Source organism: Typopeltis vanoorti, chromosome 14 (assembly GCF_054136105.1).
Source record: "Typopeltis vanoorti isolate ZY-2024b chromosome 14, IOZ_Tvanoo_1.0, whole genome shotgun sequence".
Lineage (NCBI taxonomy): Eukaryota > Metazoa > Arthropoda > Arachnida > Uropygi > Thelyphonidae > Typopeltis > Typopeltis vanoorti.
This window is the reverse complement of record NC_143562.1, coordinates 36954202-36968366: the sequence shown is the minus strand read 5'-3', so window position 1 is coordinate 36968366 and position 14165 is coordinate 36954202. Positions and strand designations below refer to the sequence as shown.

Genomic DNA, 14165 nt, shown 5'->3' with positions numbered 1-14165 from the left:
TTGTCTGTATATGTGTTGGCATCATTAAGTAGATTATTCATCTTTTTTGTATAATCACTTGAATCCAAAATCATAGTTGCATTTCCTTGTATCAGCTTTTAATATCAGGATGTTTTCATTTTTTCTAAGATTTTTATTGTATTCAACATTAGAGACATTTCTAGATGGTAGCTTAGAATGAGTTAGAATTGTCTCTGTTTTTATGCAGATGATGTCTGCTTAATCTTTAGGAATTCAGTATAAGTTTTCTTCAATATTTGCATTTATGTCAACTTTGGAATGTGTTTTGGAAATATTACAAAGCTGAATCCTTTGGCTTACTATTTTGAATTACTATTTTGTCTGCTGGCAGTGCTATTGTCTCCAGTCTTTGATCTGGTGTTTTATTTCTAACCCAACTCTCAGATTCTTAAGTTGAAATTGGTTTGAATGCTGTCTTGTATACAGCTAATTTAGTGATTCTTTCTTATTCCATATAAATTTATTCACCTGACTTCCTATCATACCAGCTTTACTAATTCTGTTATCTATTTCTATATTTAATTTATTATCTTCACTAAATACTTTTTAGTCAAGTCCCTAAATAGCTGAAATGTTTTTAGGATGCAGTTAATGTTTTTGCCTATTTTCATTGTCTTTGTCCGTTTTTATTGTGCATTTTAATGCCAACTGAATACAACAGTTATTCAGTTTATTCAGTGCATCCAGACTTGTACTAGATTTATTAAAAAGCATAACGTCATCAGCATAACATAAAGAACTGAAATTAACATCCCCAATTTTGATATCAGGCTTAATTAAACCACTTTTCTTCATAATGTGATCCATATAGATGATAAATAACAGTGGAGATAATGCGCACCCTTGTCCCGCACCTAACCTCACACCAAAACATCCTCCTGTTCTCTTTCAGTTCTAACTGCTAACGTTTATTGTACAACTCAAATATAGACTAATGTATTGCTCGATATAATGTCCCATTTACATCATATAATTATCATAAATTTTAAACAGCTTTTCGCTTATCATATTGTCATAAGCTTTTCCAGATCTACAAAACTTAAATACTGATCCTTGTTATATTACCATGATTTCTCAACTATTTGTCTTAAAGTGAAAATTTGATCCTGACAACTTTATTTGGCCTCAGTCTGGTTTATTGTTCTTCTCTACGTGTCATTCCACAATTTTTCTTGGCCTTTTCTCAAGTATACTTGTATAAATATTGCCTGGGACACTCAGTAGGAATATTCTTATGTGATTCTCAAATTCAGTTTCATTTCTCTTTTTATAGATGGGTACTGGTCATTTGGAATTCACCTCTCTGACCAGGCTTTCTGAATTATGCAGTGCAGTTTAGTTACTGTAAAACTTTTATACCTCCATATATGAGCATCTCTGGTCAAATATCATCTACTTCAACTGCCTTCCACATTTCATGTTTTTGATGGCTTTTTCTACTTCAAGTGTTGATATGTATTCTTAATTGCATTATTGTTGAGCATTTGTCTACCACTGCTGTCACTGCTTGTTTTATCAGCAACCTTTCAAAGTAATTATTCCATACATATAGAATATCTTTATCTTCTTTATATCTTTTCATGTTGCCTCTGTCATCTCTGATTCCTTTTACAGTACTCCTTCCTTCATTTCTAAGCTTTTTTCTTTCAATAGTCTCCAGAATATTTTGCCATGTTCCTGATATTTATTTTCTATGTTCTTACCAGTCTTCCCATGACTTTTGTTTAGCTAATTTTACACAGTGCTTTACTTTCGTACATTTTTGTCTGTCTTTTCTAAGAGCGCAAGCTGTCTTGCTTGCCAGGAATTTTCAATATGCTTACTTCTCCTTTGCTTCCTCTTTAACATTGTGAATCCATTGTGAGGTTCTGATTTTTCTATCCTTGCTGATTACCTCACCACATGCTTCTCTGGCTAAATCAATCAATATTATCTTGAGGGTTTGCCACTGAATCTCCAAGATTTTGTTCTGGTTGTAGATTCTCATTTCTTCTTGAGTAATATTTCTGTATTTGAGTCTGCAGTTCATCCCCTGAAAGCTGCTCAACTTTGATTTATTTTAAAGCATTAGTATACTACTGACAGTATTATATGCATTACTGAAAATTTGATGCTGTTTTTTTTTTTTATGTAATGGTATGCTCAGTGCCTTGCATACTTATATGAAATTTAATAATAATTAGCTATTATTTTGTCTTGAAAAGCAACAACAACATATCCCAATGATTGCACTGAAAAATTAATAAAACTAGTTAAAAAATATAATTTTTTAACTTTTATGTGTTTTTTTTTCTGGATAAAAAATGACTTTTTTTAAAGATGCAAAATTATTAAAATCCATCTAGCTAGATTTATTATATTCCTATAAATTGAATTGGCAAGGACAAAACAAATCTATGCTAGCATGTTTTTGCAAAATGCAGCTAAAACTCTTTATAAATAGAAACTCTTCCTCTTGCATTAAAAAAAAATAATTTCAGTATTGAACTTTTTATTTCTTAAAATCAGTTGTAGCAACAGTCTTCATCTAGGAAAACAATTCTGGTATCATGGAGGAATAACTAATGCAAATCATGAGAATGTAGAACTTTATAATTAAATTATTAAAATAACTTACTTTTCTTAGTGATTGTTATTATTTTGAAATAGAGCCTTCAAGAAAAATCAGAAGAATCAGCAAGTTTAAAAAAGGAAGTAATGCATTTAAAAGAAACTTTGCAGCATTCTAGGCAGGAGCAGCAAGATGCTAAACTAAAAGCAGAGCACTTACAAAATAAATTGGAGGAACTGTATAAAGAATTAATAAAAGCACCATCTTCATTGTCATCTACTTTGTCTAAGAAAGTATGTTCCAAAAATTTTTTAATCTGTACTTTTTATTGCAGTTGTAATTTTTTTCATGTTACTGTTATAATTCATTTTACTGAGCAAGATACTTTATCTTACTTACGTAAGTGATATATATGCATTCACATAAGTATGATAAATTATCCTTTACTGCTTCACTTCTGTAATGAGGTCTATTTCATATTACATTATTTAGTTCAGCATTTATTCATGTATGAACAGGGAATTATATACAGAAATATTCATATAGCAAAAAACTCATAGAGTTAAAGACTATTAGATAAAAGTGAGCCAGGTTGCTCTGTTTTGTACCAATTGTCACCAAAGAAGTGACAGTTTGCTTATATATTGCCAAATCTGTTTCCTTGGTCTTTCTCTCCTTCTGTGTTCATTAGTTGGCCTGCAGAGAGCAAAAATACAATGCAGGTGAAGGTGGATGTCTAAGTTGGTGTCCCAACCATCTCAGTTGAATTTTTTTTTAATTGTTTCTGTTAAGGGTCTTTGCTGGTTTTCTTCAAGAATGAGAGTATTGGGAATGCGATCTTGGCATGTATATCTTAGTAATATTCAAAGGCATGTTGTCCCAAAGCTATTGACAATATTAACTGCTTGTTAAATAATGATGTTCTGTGTCTGGTCACCTTTTTTTTTTTGGGGGGGGGGGGGGGAACCCAAGCCACACCTCCCAGTTGGTGCCCCACTGGGAAATGCTGGGTATTCTTCCAGTAGGCTAGCATGGCTAGTGAAGCTTGTTAGGGCCACTCACCTGATATGTGGATTTATTGCTGATTACAAAAGGGATAAGTGATTTAGTTCATAATAATTTTAATTTAATAATTTCAGTATTATTTATGTTCAAACATACCAGCTGTTTGCTGGTATTCCTATGTACCTATAAGATCATTTAAGATATTTTTATGTCTATCAATTATATTTGCGCATCACCTTTTAAAATTCTTTTAAAATAATACTAAACCATGTACAATATTGTTTTGCAATTATTCCACTAAATCTTTATGGTCAGGTTTCATGCACTTAAAAGATTTTCATACAGTTCACGTATTTGTATTTATTCATGTATTTCTTACATAAATTATTATAAATACATAGTTCATGTAAGTGAAAAATTTCATTGGGACAGTTTTTATTAAACAAAGTTAGTACACCATTTCTTTCACTTTTCATTACAGTTGTACCATCAGCAGTTACATCACAATTATTTGTGGAAATATTAAGTTTTTTTAAAACTTTTTTAATTGCCTTGTTAAAAAGAATTCTAATCAGCATTGAACATTATAAATGTTTTCACTGCATTGGAATGTTCATTTAACAAAGACATAACTTTCCAACAAATTTTTTATCAGCATCATACATACCAGGATTTGACTGTCTTTTGTTATATCTATACTTTCATTAAGCATAAACTATGAAAAAAGACTTATTTATCAATTCACTTACTTCTTCTTTGCTTATAAACATGACTAATTCTTTAATTTTTCGTTAAATTTAATCATTACAGACAGACATATTTGAAATATTTCATTTTCATACTTATGGCCAAAACAACTAGTTTCAAAAATTCACTTTCAGTAAAAGATTTGTGATATTTTCCTATCAAAAACTTAGTTTCAAAGATCCTAAATCTAACTTATCATTTTTTGAGAGGAAAATTGTCATTTGTTTTTTTGAGAAGACATAACCTTTTGAAAAATTGCAATAAATTTGCATAAACCTGGAGTTTACTATTTTTTCTCATCCCCAGCTTCATGAATGTTGTGATCATGCTGCATACCATAAGATTTAATTACTTACTTAACTTTAATTAATTAATTTAGTTACTTAAATTAATATCATAAGATTTAATTTGATAAATAGTCATTTTACAAACTGTACAAATGGTCCTGGCTACATCATCTTTTTTTGTTTTCATTTAATATAATAATAATAATAATAATATTATTATTATTGCATCCTCCATGGAGGCAGCAGACTCATCATGTTCATTCAATTTACATCATATTTATTATATATACCAAATCTTAAAATCCTCAACACTCCTTGCATTAACAACACATTCTAATGCATTCCATTCACTGACAGTTCTCCATCTAAAAAATCTACTCCTCACCCCCCTCTTCACCACACACCCTTACATAACTTCCAAGGATGACCTCTGGTTTTTCCCCTCCTCTCGCCTTCTACTCTTTTTATAATCTCATCTGGATTAACACTAACTTAAATGTCTTTGTCATATTGCCTCTTTTCTTCCTATCCACTAAACTCTTTAATTCACATTTTTTCAACCTCTCTTCATAGCTAGCATTCCAAACTCCTGATATTGTCTTAGTCACTGGTCTCTGGATCCTTTCCAATGTCTCCAAATCACATTGAAAACTAGGTGACCTGATCTGAGAACAATAGTCCAAGTGTGGTCTGACCAGTGCCTTATACAGTGGCACAACCACTTCCTTATAATAAAATTAGTTTAATCCTTTATCCAAGTGTGAGCAAACAAAGTTTGCGCCTGAAGTATCTTCAGGACTAGGGTAAGGTGATACCACACCAGGGCAACTCGTTGCAAAGGTGGAGAAAGATACCAACACTCCTATCTCAGTATCTCCTATAATGCAAAACACATCTCCTTGCGGATATGTCTAATGTTATGCATTAAGGGAAGGGCCACTACCCAGACTAGTTTCGACCTTTATTGAGGTCTCTTCAGTGGGAGTGGTGTGGTATCACCTTACCCTAGTCCTGAAGATACTTCAGGCGCAAACTTTGTTTGCTCACACTTGGATAAAGGATTAAACTAATTTTATTATACTCTAACCAAGTGAAAAATAAACTTTCAACAACCTTCTCTAAATCCAGAGTAATTTATTAAAAAAGGGTGGCACACCGTTTGGCAACTCCTATAGGTAGAGATGACCTGCAAATGCTTCTGCCTGGTATTTCCACTAGGGCCTGGCTCCCACTGAAGAGACCTCAATAAAGGTCGAAACTAGTCTGGGTAGTGGCCCTTCCCTTAATGCATAACATTAGACATATCCGCAAGGAGATGTGTTTTGCATTATAGGAGATACTGAGATAGGAGTGTTGGTAGCTTTCTCCACCTTTGCAATGAGTTGCCCTGGTGTGGTATCACCTTACCCTAGTCCTGAAGATACTTCAGGCGCAAACTTTGTTTGCTCACACTTGGATAAAGGATTAAACTAATTTTATTATACTCTAACCAAGTGAAAAATAAACTTTCAACAACCACTTCCTTATCCTTGCATGTTAGAGTACTTCTTATCATAGCAGCACTATGATGTGCAACTCTAGCAATATGCCCTCTAAACTTCAGTCTGCTGTCAACCATCACTCCCAAATCTCTAATCTCATCCACTTCCTGCAGAATGGCACCATCAATATAGTACACAGCCTTATATTTCTGCACTCCAAAATGCAACACCTTGTACTTATTGATATTGAAACTACAACTCCTCTCCTTTGACCAAGGAAAAAGTCTATTCAAATCTTCCTAAAGGGAATTAACATCAGCAGTGCTACTTATAATTCTTCCCAACTTTGCATCATCAGTAAACAACTGAAGATCCCCCAGTCAGTCCACATGATATATCATTTACAAACAAGTTAAACAGCAAGGGCCAAAGAACAGAACCCTGTGGCATGCCACTGGGTTATCCTCCTTTCTAGGGACACTGTTTCATCATATACAACCTCCTGGTATCATTCAGAGAACCAATCCCTGATCCAGCTAATCCATCTAACTGAAACTTGTACACTAACTTATCATGTGGTAATCTATCAAATGCTTTTGCAAGATCCAAGAATATCACTATATATGATTCTCCCTTATTTAACACACTCAATATTCTATCATAAAATGCAAGTAAATTGCTAAAACAGGACCTACCCTTTACAAATGCATGCTGACCATTATAAAGAATGCCTTGTCCATCAACCCAATCCTGTATTCTATTCCTAACCAAACTCTTCAACACCTTGAACATAACCGCAGTTATACAGACTGGTCTATAATTGGAAACTTCTCTCCTAGAACCATGCTTGTAAAGTGATACTATTTTGCTTATTTCCACTCCTTAGGAAACCTACCCACTGCAAGACTTCCATTAAATAACAAAGTCAGGGGTGCTTAAGGGTCAAAGTTGTATAACTGAGAGGAGTCCTCCACATGGCCTTTAAAGGAGTGCAGAGAACTGACCAGGGCTTCTGACTTAATGTCCAATCCTCACTTTCTCATGGTGCACCCTGTTGGGTATCTACCTGGATGCTGAACGAATGAGAATGGGCTGGTAATTTGGGATTTAGCCAACCAAATTGTAATTCTTATTGGCTTAAATCAAATTACAAAATGATGGTACAATATGACAAATCATGCTGGCTGGAGGGGCCACCCGGTTAAACAAGGCCCCCGTTGTTTTCACCAGGGAACCAGGGTGAACAGCGAAAAGTCAGCTACTGGAACAAATCTGAAAAAACACCCCAACTGAACATCACCAGAGTTAAAGATCGGTACTATCAACATAAGAAGCCTGAATGGCAAAGAAATGGAGCTAGCTGAGGAATTAGATAAGTACCAGATCGACATAATAGGGGTGACTGAAACAAAAAAAGACAAAAACTGGTGAGATCTTTCTGATCAATAAATACAAAATGTTATATTCAGGCAATGACAATCAAGGAAAAGAAGGAGTAGCCATAGTATTCAACACTAAATACGAGGCTAATCTTCTTGAATGGCAGGCAGTCTCAAGTAGAGTGATGTGGGCAAATATCAGAATGGGGAACTGGACAATGAGACTTATTTGTCCCACAGAAGGTTATACTAAGGTAGAAGTGGAGGAATTTTTTGAGGATTTAGAGACAGCATCTGTCACAATGAAAAAGGAAAAGTTGGTCCTTGTTGGGGATCTAAATAGCAAAGTAGGAAATGATTGTCAGACATACAAAAATATATTGGGAAAATTTGGAGAAAAGAGCAAAGCTAATAATAATGGCAAATATTTGTTGGATTTCTGCTCAGGACATGGACGGGTTATTGCTAATACCGTGTTCCAACATAAAAATGTGCACAAATTCACATGGAGAGAAGAGGCAAGGAATAAGAAAAGTCTCATTGACTATGTTTGACAGAAAACATCACTATCAACAATAGTGATGTTTTCTCCCTGATGCAGGACACCAGAGTGTATAGAGGATTTGAAATTGGAAGTGATCACTATTTAGTCTAGAGCAGGATAAAATTGAATTTCATAGTTGAAAGATTAACATGTAAGAAAGTTTTAAAGTGAATTAAAGTTCAGCAGCTCTCAGATGTGAACTGTAGACTAAAATATACAAAGATTATTGAAGAAAAAATGAAAGAGTTTGAGAACAGGAACCACACTTTAGAGATGGCTGTACTGCATAGTTCAGAAAGATTGGACAGAGGGATGAATTCCAGATGATTGGAGTAGAGTTCTCATAGTACCCATATATAAAAAGGGAAGTAAAACTGAATGTGAGAATTACAGAGGTATTTCCTTACTGAGTGCACCTAGTAAGATTTATGCAAGTATACTTGAGAATCGGTTGAGAAGAATTGTAGAAGAAAAGCTTGGTGAAGAACAAGCTGGATTCTGGCCAAATAGGGGATGTCAGGATCAGATCTTCACTTTACGACAAATAGTGGAGAAATCATGGGAATATAACAAAGATCTCTATTTGAATTTTGTAAATCTGGAAAAGGCATATGACATGGTGCCAAGAGAGAAGTTATTCAATATGCTACAGTTATATGGTGTCAGTGAGGCATTATATCAAGCAATGCTTAGTCTTTATTTGAGTTGTAAGTCAGCAGTTAGAATTGATGGAAGTACAGGAAGATGGTTTAATGTTAAATCTAGTGTGAGACAAGGATGTACATTATCCCCTCTGTTATTCACTATCTGTATGGATCACATTATGAAGGAAAAGTGGTAATAAACATGATCCACCCTTTGCTTTATGCGGACAATCATGTTGGAGGCTTAATGGATTTTTTACAACACTCAAAAAGAATTAGAATAGAATTTAATGCTTCCTATATTTCGTCCTAGTCACTAGGACATCTACGGGGATTACAAAAACACTTAATGTAACATATACACAAATAACAAACAATACTAAGCCCAACCACGTGGGTGACACTAAAGTCCTATCTAGGTAGAGCGCCATCTAAGGGCAGTAGTAGGTGGCCTGGAATGTAAGGTGGGAACTTTGGTGATGAGTGTTTCCCAAATCTTCGGAAGCTTAATGCAACCGTATTTATTGAGATTTGGTTGGTTTTTGAGAGCTGCTGCTTCTAAGAAAAGCTTTGCGCCGTAATTTTGCCATCGCTCCTAATGAAGTGCCGGTGCTTGACGTAATGGTGAACATCGAACTGGGTATCGGTTGCTTATCGTCAGAGATAGCTAACAACATCAGACTTGACGTAGCCAACATCCTCGCGCATTCTTCGCCGCCAAAAAGTAATTTATCATATGCCCAACGCACAGCTCTCCTGAAACTACGTAAAGAAAAAAGTATCGTCATCACCAGAGCGGATAAGGGTAATGCCACAGTCGTTCTTAATACCAGTGAATACAATCGTAAAATGAACATTATCCTCCGCGATCACGCTACCTACATCCCGCTAGAACACGACCCCACAAAAACACAAGTTAAGAAACTAAAAATCTTACTCAAAAAAGTATCTTCCTGGCCCCCTGACGTCACGAAAAAACTTGAACCTTTCCGCTCCCGTCCCCCCCGAATATACAGTTTACCAAAAATCCACAAACCCAATTCCCCACTCAGGCCTATAGTAGATGCCACCAATGCACCTTGCTATAGACTATCTAAACAGCTGGCCAACTCTCTGATCCCCATCACCAGAAGGTCCCCTTCCTATATAAAAAACTCGACCCACTTTAAAGCCCTCACAGAAAATTTAACCTTGAATAAGACAGACATATTGGTAAGCTTTGATATCTCCTCTTTGTTTACCAATATTCCCTTAATTGATACCTTATCTCTCTTAGAAAACGTTTTTCCCTCTGACATCTTAGATCTCTTTTCCTTTGCCATTAACTCTGGGTATTTCTCTTGGAACAACAAAATCTACAAGCAGATAGAGGGAACTGCCATGGGTTCCCCCCCCCCTCTCACCCCCCCCCTGCCAATTTCTATATGGAAGATTTCGAAAAACGAGCCATAGACTCAGCCCCACTCAAACCTTCTATCTGGCTAAGATATGTAGATGATGTGTTCTCTATTTGTCTTCATGGCCCAGACACGTTAGACTCCTTCCTCAGTCATCTCAATAGTCTACATCCAAGAATCCAGTTCACTATGGAAAAGGAAAAGAACAATTGTTTACCCTTCCTAGACACCTTAGTCACACGCCTGCCTAATGATACACTTACCTTCACCATATACAGAAAACCCACATACACAGGCAGATACATTCACAAACTCTCCCACCACCACCCCTCTCAACAATATGGCATTATTAAAACTCTTACCAAGAGAGCCCACAATCTTTGTTCCAGTGGAACCGCCCTCACTACTGAGCTTAACCACATACACAGCACTTTCCTCTCCAATGGCTACAGCGATCACAGTATCAAAAAAATAATCAACTCCTCCCCCATTCCCCGTCCTTCTCGTCAACAAGATTTTAAAAATGCCATCACCATACCCTACATCCGAAAAAATAGCCAAGATACTAAAACAGTACAACCTACACACAGCATATAAGCCCCACCGCAAACTTGCTACCCTTATCCATTCTACGAAAGATCAGCTCCCTCCTCTCTCTCTGCCTGGAGTTTATAAAGTACCCTGTTCCTGTAAGCTGGCATACTTTGGACAGACAGGCAGATCAGCACCCATCCGTCTAGAGGAACACAGGTCTTACATCTTCAAACACAACTATGGCCATTCAGGCTTGGCTGACCATGTTTTGGAAACCACCCACAGGGTATCATGGAAGAAAACCACCATACTCCACCACAGCAAAATCAAGAAAGAGAGACTTTTCTTAGAAGCAGTAGCAGCTCTCAAAAACCAACCAAATCTCAATAAATACGGTTGCATTAAGCTTCCGAAGATTTGGGAAACACTCATCACCAGAGTTCCCACCTTACATTCCAGGCCACCTACTACTGCCCTTAGATGGCGCTCTACCTAGATAGGACTTTAGTGTCACCCACGTGGTTGGGCTTAGTATTGTTTGTTATTTGTGTATATGTTACATTAAGTGTTTTTGTAATCCCCGTAGATGTCCTAGTGACTAGGACGAAATATAGGAAGCATTAAATTCTATTTTAATTCTTTTTGAGTGTTGTAAAAAATCCATTAAGCCTCCAACATGATGTCCTCACAGCACTTAAGCCTCTACACACGTATTATGTGGACAATGTTATGCTTATCAATAAATTTGCTACGGGTCTGCAAGATTCCTTGACTAAATTGAATAACTGTTGTAATAGATATGGTATGAAGGTCAGCAATAAAAAGACAAAGACAATGAAAATAGGCAGAATCATTGAAAATGTCAACTGCATTGTGAACGGAGAACCTGTGGAACAAGTAAAACATGTCATCTACTTAGGCATGATTTTTAGTGAAGATGGTAAATTAAATATATTCAAATAGACAACAGAATCAATAAAGCTGGTATAGTAGGAAGTCAATTGAATAAATTCATGTGTAATAAGAGAGAAATTAGTCCGAACACTAAATTAGCTGTATACAAGACAGTGTTCAAACCAGTTTTAACTTATGGATCTGAGAGCTGGGTCAGAAGTAAAACACTTGACCAAAGACGAGAGACCACAGATATGAGACTCCTGAGAAAGATTAGAGGTGTGAACAGATGGCATCAATGGCAATATCATATTAAAAGTGAGGATATTAGGAAAGAACTTGACATTGTCAGCATCCAGGAATGCGTTAGCAGAGCTATTCTCAGGTGGTATGGTCATTTAAACAGAATGGGTGAGGAAAGATTGGCAAAACAGGTGTTCTCTGCCAGGTTGGCAGGAAAACAACCCAGAGGAAGACCAAGATATAGGTGGATTGATATGGTACAGCCTTAGACGACAGAAATATAAGATCTGATAATATTGGAGTCTTGACAAGTAACAGACTGATCTGGAGGAAAATTGTAGATAGGAAGTTAGTAATGATGTAAATTTTTCATGTAGTACTATCATATCCTGTACACCCCTTGAGGGTAAATGGCAGAAATTTGATGATGAGGGCATAGCTAACTGTTGTGCACATTCCTTAAGAATAAGTAGTGATATATCATCCATTCCCACAGCCTTATTAACATCTAACCCAATCAACACCTGGTACACCTCATATTTTTTTGCTTCCAATTTTCTTAGTAATTGTCTCCCTTCCATATATTGCACCCATCATTTACACTAGTATGGTATACACAGATAAAGTGCTCATTCACTAATTCCACTATATCTTTTGCAACTGTTATTCTGCTGCCATGATTATCCACCACTGTCAACCTGTCATAATTATTCTTTCTCCTGCTTGACCTTTAGCAGAAAAATTCCCTTGAGTTAACCTTGGTCTAACCAGTCAATCTCCTCTCATACTGCACCTTTTCTTTCTTTACCATGCTCATCATCTTTCTAGCCTGCCCTTTATACGCTTTATGGATCTGATCACCACCAACTGTCTTTTACCTCTTCCATAGCTTTTTCTTTTTTTTCTTTTTTCTTGTTCGATTTCACTGTTCATCCATTTTACTCCTACTCTATTTACTTTTCCTTAACCTTTGGTATGCAGTTATACATTGCTTTTGTCAGATACTGCCTTGTGAGTTTCTATGCATTGTCAACATTTTTTCTTATTAATTGGACACAATTTCTCTGCAATCATTAACAGCATTCGCCCTTCCTCTTTTCACATTTCTATCCTTTCAGAAAATCAGAAAATTATATATTCTTCCATTTCTATTCCTGGCATCACATCCTCCTCAGACAACCAAGTTTCACACATTCTGGTTATCTTTGTATACTGACTCAATGAGTACAACTAACTCAGTTCTCTTGTTTTGAATACTCCTTACGCTTGTGTATAAACATAACAATCCCTGTGTCTTTAAGGACATTCTACCAGCACCATCATTCTCTGTTCTAGTTGCTATACCACACCTCTCTTTGGACTGACCACTCCTGTTTCTCTGATCCCGACTCTGATTTTTATTCCTACCTGTCTCATCCTCACCCATATGCATTCCATCACCTTGTACTGCTTTAACCACATCTTCAACCTTATATCCATCTTCCTCCTGTCTTACAATCCATTTAGTTGTGGTATTCTACTTCACAAATAGAATCTGATCATTTACTACATTAACTTCTTGACTCTCTGCCTTCTCAGAAAACAATAGCCTTTCTAAATGCCCAACACCAAACCCATTCCAATGCAATTCATCAACTTTAAACCATTCCAACTTTCCTTCAAATTCACCTCACAGATTTAAAAATTGCCCTTGATTCACCCAACTCAGCCATCTTACTATTCATTATCTCTGCTCTCCTTGTCAATTTACTTTTGTCATATCTTGGCAACAAGATATGAGATATAACAAGATACAACAGTCTACGACTTTTCCAACAACACTGTTCTTCTTTACCAGCTGCAAAAACTTCCTCAAGTCTCTATCAAACATTATTTTTCCCCCAAATAAGTCATTTGTGCCCATGATTGCCACTAATTTTGACACCCAGTCTGCCCTTTTCTGCAACTCATCAGTTATTTGCTTCATTGTTATACTAGGAAAGAAATGTTTTGTGTACTTTATTAGTCATCACATCTCTACTTATCGAATCCCTATACAATGATATATGACTAACTTTTGACTCTTTTTTTGTAATACTAACTTTCTCATTCTCATCAGCCAATCTCTTCATTAGATGTTTAATATTCTCTTGCAGATGTTTCATTTAGTTTTCATTTTCACTAATTTTCATTCTTGCCTAAGCTCTTCTACTACAGTCCCGACACTTGCTCCCATTTCTAATTGTGCTAATCTATTAAGACCCTTTTCACATATGTTAATGCTTTCCTTCTCATTTACCCAAACAGTTCACAAATCTTTCACATTTTTCAGTGCATGCTTATAGCAATTTTCACAATGCATTCACTGTGAAAAAATTCAAGGCAGAGCTAGATCTTCATACTGAAGCTTTCCATGCCACCAATGTGCATTTCTTTATAGATGCTATTTTCAGAGCAGT

The 14165-nt window shown here is 35.9% G+C and overlaps 1 protein-coding gene across 2 annotated transcripts in view; it reads left to right on the top strand.

Annotated features, from left to right (window-relative positions):
- Window positions 1-14165, top strand: part of LOC150099370 (uncharacterized) — a 462639-nt gene that overhangs the window by 295968 nt on the left and 152506 nt on the right. For both annotated transcript variants that reach the window (XM_090403434.1, XM_090403433.1), the window contains exon 23: window positions 2671-2865. In XM_090403434.1, the coding sequence (XP_090259560.1) occupies window positions 2671-2865 (195 nt within the window). The remainder of the gene's footprint in view (window positions 1-2670; window positions 2866-14165) is intronic.